The sequence below is a fragment of the Amborella trichopoda genome, chromosome 1 (genome assembly GCF_054954075.1).
Source record: "Amborella trichopoda isolate Santa Cruz 75 chromosome 1, AtrichopodaSantaCruz75HAP2 v2.0, whole genome shotgun sequence".
NCBI lineage: Eukaryota > Viridiplantae > Streptophyta > Magnoliopsida > Amborellales > Amborellaceae > Amborella > Amborella trichopoda.
Window position 1 is genome coordinate 47,666,716 of NC_142336.1, and position 13,726 is coordinate 47,680,441.

General features: G+C 36.1%; 1 protein-coding gene across 1 annotated transcript in view; it reads left to right on the plus strand.

Annotated features, from left to right (window-relative positions):
* GMI1 (gamma-irradiation and mitomycin c induced 1) overlaps window positions 1-13,726 on the plus strand; it is a 109,979-nt gene that overhangs the window by 82,494 nt on the left and 13,759 nt on the right. The window contains exons 38-42 of the mRNA XM_020672217.2: window positions 8,398-8,463; window positions 11,479-11,604; window positions 12,100-12,214; window positions 12,747-12,975; window positions 13,357-13,548. Of these exons, the coding sequence (XP_020527876.2) occupies window positions 8,398-8,463; window positions 11,479-11,604; window positions 12,100-12,214; window positions 12,747-12,975; window positions 13,357-13,548 (728 nt within the window). The remainder of the gene's footprint in view (window positions 1-8,397; window positions 8,464-11,478; window positions 11,605-12,099; window positions 12,215-12,746; window positions 12,976-13,356; window positions 13,549-13,726) is intronic.

Here is a 13,726-nt window from a genome sequence, read left to right on the forward strand (position 1 = left end):
CTGTCATCCCTCTTCTTCTGAGAATATATGCGGCCAAAGTTCTGTTTTGTGCCAGCAACCATCGGAAGCCCTTCACTCTATGTGGCACCTTACCATTCCAATATTTATGGATTGCCAAGTTGTCTGGTACAAATTGATCCCTTGATATTTCTCTGTATAAAGATCTAACGAAGAAACTCCCATTAGGCTCTAGGTCCCAAACAATCTTGTCATGTTTTCTCAGCTAGTGGAAGAAGCCTTGTAACATCGTCATTAGAGAGGTATATTGGTTTTTCACTACCTCATTTGGTCGGCCCTGGATTTTTAACCCACTAATATATTTTCTTTTTTTAGAAAAATATGTGTGATGCCCCCTTTGGTGCATGCACATGTGTGCACGGGGGTGACCCCAGTATGTGTGCCCATGAGGATAAGGGTGGGAGGTGTAGTGAGCGGTTCGAACCAACAAAATAATGGAACGAGGTGATGTTTACCTCGAGGTAAAGGGTCAGATGCACTTGGGCAGATTGCCTTCTTAGATTTTGGCGCCCGTGCATGCTTGGGAAAAGCCCCCTAGTCGTCAGCCGACATAGTTTGGACTCAACCCCTTCGCTCTCCTCAACTCAGTACTATCTTTTTGAGTTTGTGCAAACGTGTGGTCCAGGTCTTCCAAACTCCTAGGCTTGTCTCTTTGGCTGAAAAAGTTCAAATGCAGGTTTGATAGGGTGTGATGTAGGCTAAGCTAGGCTAGGTTTGAACTAGGCTTGGTGTAGTTCGGGGTTTGGGTCAGGTTGGCTCACAGTGGCTTTGGTGGGTTAGGTGGTCAGGTCAAGTTGGCTCACCTCGGATTAGGAGGCCTTGCCTAGTGTGGGTTAGGTAAGCTTGGGTAGAAACGTGGGTTAGGTTGGGGTAGGTTAGGGTAGGTTAGACATGGTTGGGCTAGGTTGGTCTAGACTAGGTTAGGCTAGACTAGGTTAGGTTGGTCTAGGTTAGACGAGGTTGGGCTAGGTTGGTCTAGACTAGGTTAGGCTAGACTAGGCTAGGTTGGTCTAGACTAGGTTAGGCTAGGCTAGGCTACATTGGTCTATACTAGGTTTGGCTAGGCTAGGTTAGGTTGGCTAAGTTAGGATAGGTTAGGCTAGGCTAGGTTGGGCTAGGCTCGGCTATGTTAGGTTTAGGCATGCTAGGCTCATTTGGGTTAGACTAGGGTAGGCGTGGCTTGGTAGGATAGGCTAGACTAGGTTGGTTTAGGCATGATAGGCTACGTAGGCTAGGTATGGGGATGAGATGACCACTAAAAAATCTGATGGCCCTTTGGCGTCACCTCCCTTAGGAGGCAATTCTAGTGGCGGTGGAAAAGGTACTAGACGCACAACCTAAGTACCCAGAGGAAGCCAAGGTCACGACGCCATTGGGTCAAGGCCACTTGGAGGATGCCTCCTAGAAAGTGGTCTAGGTGAGGAATTGTGGATGGGTATGAGTATGGTCTAGATAGGGAGTATAGGTAGGTGTAGAATATGGATGGGTAGGGAATATGGATGGGTATGGAGTAGGGATAGGTATGGAGTATGAATAGGTATAGCATATGGATGGGTATGGGGTATTGTCTAGGATGAAAGTGTCGTCTAACTAGAGAGTATGGCGGAGAACAAGACAATGCAAAAGCACACACTCTCTCCTAGGTTTAAGCCATTTTCAATGCATTTCCATTAAACATTCCACGGGGTTTACATAGATGTAACCCTTGAAACATAGATGTGCACTCAAAACCCATAAAAATTAATGTAAAATAGAAACATGAAAAATTAAAATTAAAATTAAATTCGGAATATGGAAAAATAACAAAAAAAGGCCCCCCATAAAGGGCATGTCCTCATCCACATGGCTTGGACCTTCTTTTTTTATTTTTTGACAGTGTTTCAGGCAATCTATTGTCTTGAAAATACAAATCGTGCCAAGGTGATCATTTTGAGATAAAACTTGCCCGATATCCTAGAGTTTTGCTCCGATTACCCGCAAACTAGTATTGTCTTTGTCGCTCAATCTTGTCAAAAATGCCACTTATATTATCTTGTTTTTGTTGGGCAATCGAAGGGGATGTTGTTACAGTCGTTTTGCATCAAGAACCACACGAAATGACCTCTGTTTGGCCATTTTGGGCTTTTGGGAAGTCCCCAAGAAATCACTTTTCTGACACCTCAAAACTTGTGCCCACTTGCGAGCCCTAGACAGGTGTCTTCTCGGACCTCAATCTTGGCATATTTTGTCTCAAAACGAAGCTTATCGAGCTACGATCGAGACTCCTCCATATTTTGTCTATTCGACCTCTGAGCATCGAGTTATGATTTTTGAAGCGGGGGTACGTCACACACAAAGATTTTCTGCATAAAGAATTTTTGTGTGACTTTTTATCTAAGATTTTTCTCATTCCGATCATTGACTTTGTTGGTGGCATATGTCAAAAGTTTGTGCTCTTCGAGGAGCACAACATATCCAATTTGGGGCTTGATCCGCCTTACAGATGATGAGATATGAGCATGGTAAAGTTGTCTCCTTTTTGCTAGAAGGTATCAGTTTTTACTATTTTAGAAAACCGGTTTTGCTTGCTCGTTCTTGAATAGTAAATAGCCTACCCAATTTAGAAAAGTAAGGCTTAGAGAGGATTGTTTAGTGTGAAACTTGCTAGTTAGAAGTTTTTCGGCCTTCTAAAGCCATCTTCAATGGTCAGGAGACCATCTGAGATCACCTTCAAGGAGTTTTGTTATGTTGTGTATTATACACGCATACGTAGTACTCTAAATTGTATCATCTTCCTATCTCTTCACGCCTTCGCCCACTTGGGGCGGATACTTTTGGAATGCTAAAACAATAATGATAAATAAATAAATTTATTATATTAAAATTGTTGTCTATGTTCTTATGGCATATCCTTCCAAACTCAATTTTAGAGATGGATTTGTAATCTAATATTTCATAGGTGATAATCTCAACCATGCTCATGAATATAAATAAATGAATAAAATTAAATCTTAAAATATATAAATCTAAAGAATTAATATGAACAATCCAAAATAAATTAAAACAAAGCTTAAAATCATCTATTTTAAATATCTATTTTATCTTCAAATTTTGGTAGTCAATATTATCAACATATTAAATTTTGGGCAAGCTTTCTATGATTCCCCTGTAGTATAGAAATTCTATCCTCTCCCTTATTCAACCGTCCATTCTGAATGGAGGGCTAAGATTGCCCCAATCACAATGTCACGTCTCTACACTATTTTATTTTTAATTTTTTTCTATAAACTATTTTGACACCAAATTTGGACGTCCATTCCTCTATTAAACTCGCACAAACAAAAAATATAAAAAATTATTTTCAATAAAATAAAATGACCAAAACCCCTGAAAGTTTTAAGGGGTATTTTGATCATTATATTTTATCGAAAATTTATTTTTAATATTTTTTATAGGTGTGTCCCAATGAGAAGATGACACGTACCAAATTTCATATTCATACAATTTGTATAAAAAAACTAAAAATAAAATACTTTGATACGTTCAATCTAAGATCAAACGGTGACTGGCTCTCTTGATCAAAATTGGACGGTTGGATGGTAGGGGGAGATAGAACTTCTATACTGTAGGGGAAACGTATAAACCTTTCCCTTAAATTTTAAGGTAAAAACTAATACCCCACTCCACATTTGTAATCCCTAATAAACCCTTGCTTTCCATTGAAAGCCCATGCTGAGAACTGGACTTAAAACCCCAACACTCTCCCTTCCTTTTCTCTTTACTTTTAAACTAGTCTAATTCACATTGCAACCCTTTTTCTTTAAACAAAATCTGATGGGACCTAAGCCCTGAAAAATATATTTATGGAGCACTTTGGAAAACGTTTTTCTCCCACAACTTCCATGTGATTTTTTGGGATACAACGCGGAATAATAAATCCAAAACCAATAAAAGCATGTTTTCCCTCTTCTTCAATCTTGAGAATAAATACCCCGACTGAATTATCTCTTTGGCTTGGATGGAAGGGGTTTATGGTTTGTTTGTTGTGTTCCCATATCCATGCATGCCTCCCCTTTGAAAGGTGCCCATGCCCTCTCTCACTCTCTATTTTCTACTAAACATATTTGTTCGCAAGCTACAAATATATTCTACCCATTTTTTTATTGAATTTTCTACAAATAGACCATTTATCGTTTGTACATGAAGATCATATTTCATTCCCACTCATTATATAACATATTGGATGGCTTGGGGTATATTATAAAGTCCTAAATTTTTTTTTTGGAACATTGTGTCTATTCAACAACACTATTAGAACCACCGATTTTGAAATTTAAGGGACAGAACGATTGTAACCTCCATGTATAAAGAACAAATGATCTATTTGTAGACAATCTCTTTTTTTATAGGTTGTTGCTTTCTTTCCCAACTAATGCAAATAGCCTCCTTCATTTTATTGTGGCCTTTCTCTGTGGAGAATAAATTAGAAAGAGAAAATGGGTTTTAGAAAGAGATAAAAAAGTTTGAGAAAATAGGTTTTTTTTTAGAAAGAGGGAATGGGTTCTTAGAGAGAGATATAAAGGGGAAACATTGTGGTGAGCTTAGTGCGATACTTAATGGTTTGAAGATTTTTATTGATAGGAATTATGGTAATAATTGTTGGATTGAAGGTGATTCTCTAAATGCAAGTAGGTGGTATAATAAGGAATAATGCGTCCTATGGGAACTTCGGACTTTATGGTTGCAGATTATAGATTTGATATCCTCCATGTTGATCTATTTCTCTCATGTTTATCATGAAGCGAATTATGTGGTTGATGCTTTGACAAAGGCTGGTGTTTTTTTACCTTTTCTTGTCATCTCTAATGATGTAATTTCTTTTCTATAGTATTAAATAAAAGTAGTAATATTTGTAAAAAAAAAAAACCAATAGAAAGTGAGTTGATCTTCGAAGAGAGGGGGGATGGATTTTTAAAGAGAGGGGGGCGGGGGTTAGGGGAATGAGGTGGGTGTCTGACATGTGTCCTCCACCCCTCTTCCCAATACATTTCATTTCCTAATATTATTTTTTGTTTTAAAATTTTTCAAAAAAATAGTTTCGTATAATTTTTTATAGAATTTTTTTTTCCTACAAACAAAAACGTTTGAATAGAGATTAAAAAAGGAAAAAAAAAAAGGCTTCTAATTGGGCCAATCCGAGCGTTAATAAAGTAGTTTTCCAACTGGCTAGACCAAAACAATCAGAATATCAGATCGGACCTCATACGGTACGGGCCGCTTTTTCGGGCTTTAACCGGACCTAGGCCGGCCTGGTAGCAGCCCTACTTACAATAGATTATGGAGGACTCTCTCTTTATAAAAATTGGCTTTTCGATGTTTGATGGGTCTCTCTCTTCCCCCCTCTCCTGGGTTGTCGGGATTTGAAAGGGACTACTCATTATCTTTCTTTTGTCTCTCTCTCATACTCCATTGTCGAGGCCATGAGATTAAACACACTTAAAAGGTAGTGGTGTTTTTAGTCATGAGATTAAACACACTTAAAAGGTAGTGGTATTTTTAGTTTCCTGCTGAAAAACGTAAAAGCTAGGATCAAGAAAATTGCAATTCATTGGAAAATCATTACATCAATCATCTTGGCTTTAGCATCGTGTTGTGGAAAAAAATTAGGATTTCAAGCACTAAAAAAAGTGTATATTGTAATAAATTATCTAGATCGTCTATTTTATCCTAAAAATAAGTGTTTATAGATCCACAACATGTTTATATTTTTTGAGTTTTAAATTTCATTGTCGATGTTGGAAATTGATTTTAGAGCCACGATGGATATTTTCATTGATGAAAGTGCTTCTTGGATGGGGATTTAAGGTGGGGCTTTATTTTGTTTTCATAAAGCCTAGGCCTTATAGAAACCTTATCCTTCTTTTAGAACTTGAATTCTCTTTTTTTTTTTTTTTTTTCATAGTCTCGAGGTAGAGATTAATTGGGAGGGTTTTCAACTATCATAATTGCCTTTTTTGATGGTTTTTGAGAAGTACCTTGCATTTTCACTGCAAAGTTGATGCCTTATGGCCTATTTGGGTGTACTAGTTAATGATAATTCATCATTTCAGTAAAATTTAGAAAAATTATCAGAAATATTCTTTAATTTTCACATAATCAGAAAAAAAAAAAAAAAAAATACTTTCATAAACCTCATCCATACTATTTTTCTCATTTTTTGCCCTTTTTTGTTTTTTTTTACCAAAATAACCTTCATGGTAGTTGTAGTACTGTGAAGGCCCTATGTATCATGGTACTTAAAGTACCGTGATAACTATCACAGGTTATAGATTGAAACATAATGTCTTGAAGCATCTCGATATTTTAGTAGAGATTAATACAACAACGGCATTTTAAGTGCCGTAAAATATGAGAGAGTCATCATGGTACTTAAAGTACAGTGATGCCTCAAGACATTAAGTTTCAATCTATAACCTGTGGTAGTCATTATGACACTTTAACTAACGTGATGCATAGGGCTTTCACGGTAATACGACTACTGTGAAAGCTATTTTGGTAAAAAAAAAAAAGAAAAAAAGAGAAAGGCCAGATATGAGAAAAAATGATATGGACAAGGTTTACGAAAGTATGCTTTTTTTTTTCTTCTAATTAGGTGAAAAATTATAGTATATTTATGATAATTTCCCTAAAATTTATCTTCATAATGGATAATTTGTTATTTGGAAAAGTTCATCATAAAGTTTATCTGATACCTAAACTTATATGCAATTTCACAAATAAGTTTATCGTTTTGAAAAGCGAATTTACTTTATTCATAGTATGGATCTTACATGTTTTTGCCAGAAATGTATAAAAATAGTTGGAACTTGTCGAAAGAGTTAGATAATTAAATAATTTCATACATAGTTCAAGATAAGTACCGAACAACTTACTAGATGATATTGTCTAGAGTATGTCAATGTTATATAAGATAGTATATTCTAAATCAATTAATTATCATCCAAAAATATATTTATACGGACTCTTTCCAATTTAAAGTCCAAAATTAATTCGTAACATGGATTTTTGGGCCTGTTTAATTGCTGGAAGGTAAAGAAATTAGTCTTTTGTGGAAACTAGAATGTTATCTTTCTAGAATTAAATCTTATAGGGAAGAGTTTATATAGCCGAGGCTCTAAACAATCAAATTAGAGCCTACCACAAAAATTTCATTAGAAGATGTTGTTTTGATGCCTAAATATTCTCAAATTGATCATCTTGACATCAAGATGTATGGACATCAGAAAAAAAAAATAGATTTCAAGTTTTGAAAATAGTGTATTTTGTAATGCATTTTTGGACCGTCAATTTTCAAGATTTTCATAAATATGTTGATCTACACTATTTTTGAAACTTTAAACTTTATAAATAAAAATAAAAATATATTTTAAGGTTATCACAAAGATTTTTATTATTGAAACCTACATTTCTCAACATTATTTGAAGATAGGCTCTATTTTGGTTGTTTAGAGCGTACAAACCGCACCCCATCTTATAACCTACAGGAATATTAACAAAATTGTGGGCACCTATGTTGGATAATGTGTGTCTAGAATGTAAGAAAGTTCTCAGAACTGTAATCGATTGACCCTACAATGTTTGAATTGTTGAGAAATAGGAAGCAGCCCGCACTAGGGTAGGATGCGTAACCCCTTCATATGATTACGTGGAAAATCCGTTGATAGGGCTGCAGCCCTATCAAAGTAAGTAAAACCTCACCTCTTAACTTATTGAAAATTACAATTCAAATGCAGGAAAACATTTAAAATTGATTATCTAGACTCGAACATTTTAAAAAAAAAGTAAGGATTTTAAGCTTTAAAAATAGACTATATTATACCAAATTATCTAAAACATCCCTTTCGCCTTAAAAATAAACTTTTAAAGATTTGCAAGATCTGTACATTTTTTTTAGACTCAGATTTATTGTTGGTATTGAAAAAGGAGTTTTTTTTGTTGTGGTTGAAAGTGTTTTTTCGGCCCGGATTTGAGGTGGGGCTTTATTTTGTTTTTATAAACCTAAGCCTTATAAAAACTTAATCCAAACTTTATAAGCCCCATGATCCTGTCATTTCATAAAAGCCCAGGCCCTCTTTGGTCAATCATCCATCCTTTATAAGTAAGTACCTCTCCTCGTCGACCACGGCCCATTTTGCCTGTAGGGAGAGGAGAGTGAGGGGGAACACGCACAGTCAGAGGAGGCCGTTCGCTCTTCGCGTTAGCGAGAGAGGAGGCCGCCTGTCGTTCACGCGCGCGCGAGAGAGAGAGGAGAGAGGAGAGAGGAGAGAGAAAGAAAGGGGGGAGACGTTGGGGGTAGAGAGAGAGAGAGAGGAAGTTCAGTGTTCACATTTCACATGATTATTCCTTCTTGTCGATCCAGTCATGTTTCCTTACAATTACCACAACAACATTAGCAATGCCACTCAGGCATGTATTTTTATACATAAAACCCATTTTCCTTTCTAATTGTTGGCAGACTTTTGCAGGTTTTGTTTCTCCATTTTGAGCACATTAACTTGCCATTACTGTGTAGCTATTCTCTTCTTGTTACAGTGTCTGGTTGTAGTGTATTGCATGTTTTCATCTCTTCTGGTAGAGTTGATTGTGTTTTGCCTTTGTATGGTTTTATTCCGTGTCTCTCTTTCTCTGTCATTTTTTTTATTGGTTTTTTTCTATATGTTTTTGTGCTTAACCTCAAATGTGGATGTAGCGGCACAAAGTCCTTGCTAATTTAGCCAAAAAAAAAAAAAATGAAAACAGAGCGATCAGATTTGGCTGAGTGGTTTCTCTCATTTACATTATTTCTGTTTTCTTCACCGATGTTTTGTTTTTTAGAGGGAGAGAGTCCTTTGCAGGTCCTCTTGGATAATAGATGCATGCATCATAAGCAAACCTACTTTTTTTATAGTTGAAGGAACTTAGAGTTGCTTCCATCTGAAGAGTGGCTAGAGACTACATTGGAGGTTTTCAGAGCTGGCATACACTTATTATCTGCACAGCTATGAATAAACTTAGCAAAATAGTTTGTTCAATGTGTCACAATTGCAATACAATGGACTTTGTTATACCCATGGCCAAGACTTGTCCTCAATTTTAACGATTGTTATAGAATGTCATTGTTTGAAAATGGGCGTTTTCTAGTTTTTGGGTTTCATTTTCTCAAGCTTCTTTATTGAAAGAAATTTTCATGAGTTATTTATAGGTTTGCAGTCTTCAAAGAATGGTTTCGAAAGATGTCTATCAGTCTATCAATCCATGTGTTTTAATTAGTAAACAAAAACGCATGAATTGATTGGATACCTTTTTTAAAAAATTGGACTCCATCTCTCTCTCACAACTAGTGGAGAGATGAGTGAATTTTCAGTGACAATAGGTGTACATCAGGGGTCACAATTGAGTCCATATCACTTTGTTATGGACGACTTTACTAGGCACCTCCAAGATGAGGTACTATCGTGCATGTTGTCTGCAGATGGCATAGTTTGATTGATGGGACCTGGAACGGTGTCAACACAAAGTCAAAACTTTGGAGGGATGCTTGAAATTCTAAAGGTTTTAAAATTAGCTGGACTAAGAGAGAGTGTATGGAATGCAAGTTTAGTAATAATAGGACTAGAGATGAGGAAGTAGTTAAGATCGACGGCCAGGACATATTAAAAAGAGCTCACTTTCAATATCTTGGCTCAATAATCCTGGAAAATGGGGATATAAGGGAAGATGTTGCATATAGAAATAGAGTTGGGTGGGCGAACTGGAGATGTACAACCGGAATTTTATGTGATTGCCGCATACCAATGGAGTTGAAAGGCAAGTTTATAGGACAATTTTGAGACCAGCTTTGCTTTATGAGGCGGAATGTTGGGCGGTCAAAAAACAATATACCTATAGAATAAGTATAGCGGAGATGAGGATGTTGAGAATGATGAGTAGAAAGACAAGAAGGGATAGAATTCGAAATGAATACATTTGGGAAATTTAGGTGTGGCACCAATAGGCGATAGGATGGGAGAGAGTAGACTTGGTGGGTTGGCCATGTATGGCGCATACCCAGTACAACACCTGTTAGGTGGTGCAAGTTAGTTCAAGTGGAAGGCTCAAAAAGAGCAAGGGGTAGGCCCAAAAGGACATGGTTGGAAGTAGTGAGAAAAGATATGGGGACTTGTGGCCTCACTAAGGGTATGACCTTTAATAGAGCAGAATGGCATACTCGGATTTGTGTAGCCGACCCCAATTAGTTAGAAAAAGGCTTTGACGATGATGATGATCTATCAAGTATCAACACTTGCATGTATCTTGGCCATTGGATGAATTTCAATAGAATGATAAACCTCGTACGTTTAACTTTTATTTATTCATATCCCACAATGATTTGACCAAAGACATTAATGAAAGACAATAACAGGGGAAAAGCTGAAATTAGTTTTTTGTGCAGCTTATTAGGATGTCACAGTCCCTAGCGAGAAGATTGTAGAATATAGACAAAAGGACTTTAGATTTCTTTGATGACAGAAAGGTTACATGTTCATTTGGTTTCCATAGAGAGTGGTTTTGGAACTTAACCTAAAAGCCTGTCCTTAAGTTAGCTTATCCAAACAAGTCCAACTCTTAGGAATGAGTAAGGGAATTTGATGGGGCTGATGGTTTTGCTCAAGGGGTTTGTAAATCGTTCTTTGTGCTATTATAGGTTAACCTACTTGATCACTTAGGGTGACTCTTTTCATGTTATAAGATTGATCCATATGGAATGCCATTGTGTTTCTTTGGAAGATTTGAAGACTATAGGTTCTTTTGATGATATTGTCTTCTCGAATGTTTCTGGAAGACTGAATCAAGTGGCTAAAAAGATTTAAATCTCAATATTCATTGCAACTAGTATTGGGGTGTTTTCGCTTGAGCCGTATGAGACGAAATTTTCATATAGGGTTCTTGGAGGGGGAGTATCATTTTTTTGTACATAGTTCTAAGATGAGTATTCCATTGTTATTTCCCCATCCCAAATTTAGATTAGAATATAAACTCATATTTGATGAATATTATTTGCTCAGGGTGTTTAATTTTATTAAGATTGCTATGTGGTTTATTAGAACTTCGATTGATTTTTCACATGGAGCAAAGACAAAGAGCTCATTGAGTAAATATAAATATTAGGACTTCAAACATATGTGGTCTTCCATGTGTATTGTTATTGATTCTACTCTCCTTTAAAATGTAAATGGATGGGCATAAAATATTTGTAAGCATTGATAAAAGGCCGGTTTCTTCATAAAGCTATGTATAATGGCTTAGATGAGTTACGGCTCTATGAACATGGGCTTTTCCTTGTTTCTTCTACTACTTTTTATAAGGTTTAAGGATCCAAATAATGTTTAGTACTGTTAGTCACATATGTCCAAAAGACATATACTTCATTTTTTCTCTTGATAACAGATTTTTATTATGCAGTTCCCAAATCCGAAGTCATTATTTACCTCAGAAATAGGGGTATCAGGATCTTCAGCCAGAGGGGAATTAAATTTAACACCGTTGGGTGCATTACATGATGCAGAAAACATGTTAGCCCATTCTAAGGTGAGGCCCTCTGATTATTCTTAAAACTTCTCTTTGTTTTAAGACAACTTTTCTAATCATAACCACTACTCTTGAGGATTAATTTATTAGATTGCTATATAAGCAGATATATTTGATCTCTTCCTGGATAACATGGATTATTTACCATCCTTGGTTAGTTTTCGAACTTGAAGATTTTATGATGATGCTTGTTATGACAATGTTATTACTGATACAAGTGGGAGGCAATTGGGCACAGTTTGCAATGTCCGTTTCCCATCTCATCTCACAAATCCGACATGTTGAATATCTGCTATCATGGTGATGAGCTTTAATTCCATTATAATCTATATTTTTTACATTCTTTATCTTTTCTATGGATTCTCTTGCAAAGTTAAAAATCTGTTTTGTGTTCCTTCTATTGAAAATAGGTCTTGTTTTATAAGTGAGAGGTTTCATGTATGGTACGATTATTGTTTATCCACTTAGCTACTTAAAAAATTCTCATGGGTGCAGAAGCTTGAGGAAAATTTACAAAAGCTGGGACTGAAAATTAAACATTATGAAGACAACTGTGCATTTCTCAACGACCAAATGGACAAGTTAGATCAGTTGATTTTTCAGTTGCAAGGTTTGCCCTGCATTTCTTGCTTGAGCACAACCACATGTTGTTTTGTTTTGCTTAGATTAACTGTGTTGCTGGATTACATGAGACAATATTCAAGGTCGTCGAAAGCATAAGTAGACTAGTTGTCATGCTTTCTAAAATTAGTGAGATTAAATGGTGGTATCACGATACCCAAACTGAAGTTTCAAATTTCTTGAAAATCCATTCTTAGTGGATGCTTTTTAATTTCAATAATGAGAAGGGTCAAATGTGGAGATCTAGCCAGATAAGACTGATTCTCCTTGCATTTTATGGTCTTTACTTTGGTCTTTTATTATATTAAAACATGGAATTTGTATTTTAACACACAAAATTGAATTCTTACTGATATCTATTCTATGTCTAATTTTTGCCATGCCACAGCAGAAACAAATATCAAAGTTCACTGAAAATTTAATCCATGATTTTCTGCATAAGTTCCCTATGTGGATAGAAGATTAAAATATCAATTTATGGCTACTGTTTCCTCTTCATACGAATGAATCCATTCATGCAGGCAGTCTTGGGAAGTTGCATACTTCTGTTACATCCCAGGTCGACAATCATACATATGATAGCAAACAGTCTGAGCAGAACACAGTTGAACAGATACTAAGGCAAGAAAAGACAGCAGCTGGCGTATTGTGCAAGTTGAAAAGCTTGCATGCATCTCCAAACCTCATGACTTCAGATGTGCTTGGTATAGTTGCAACACTTGGCAAAGTACATGATGATAACTTGAGCAGGTTAGTTTACTTTATTTTGTTGTTTCAAAGTTGCCTATTGTGCTAGTGGGTTTTCCTTGTCCTTTATTTCTCAGGAAAATATATTGTAATCTAGTGGACTAGAACTGTAGCTAACTTGGTTATCAACGACATTATCATTATCAAAAACTTGGTTATCACCGTTTAGTCATCTGAATCAAGTGATGTGGTTATGAAGTGAGAGTGGGTTGGGTTGCACCATTTGTTTGGTCTGTTCTGATGGTTCCATATTCTCCTATTATTGACCATCCTTTGATTGAATGGTAATGAATGCAATGGACTGTAGTTTTATTGTTTACTCTCTGTCATTTCTTTATTCTTCTTTTATATGGCAAATAACCATCTCCATGCAATTTTATATAGGCTTTTGGCAGAGTACCTTGGAAAGGAAACAATGCTGGGAATAGTATGCAAGACTTACGATGGTGTTAAGGCACTTGAAAAGTATGACAGTGATGGCAAAATTGATCGAACACTTGGAATTCATGGACTTGGGTGTTCTATTGCGAGGCCCATTAATGGCAGGTTCCTTGCCATTTGTCTTGATCAACTAAGGTAAGAATATTGAGTTGCTTTCTGCTATTTGTTTAATGAAATTAGTTTAAGACAAAATGAATGTGTCACCTTGCTTTTAGTATTGTTTACTCACTTCCACAAGACTTGAATGATTTTTTTAGAAGAGTTGTTTGTGAGATATTCACCGAAAACTAGTTTCAAAAAGAAAGTTCCCGTT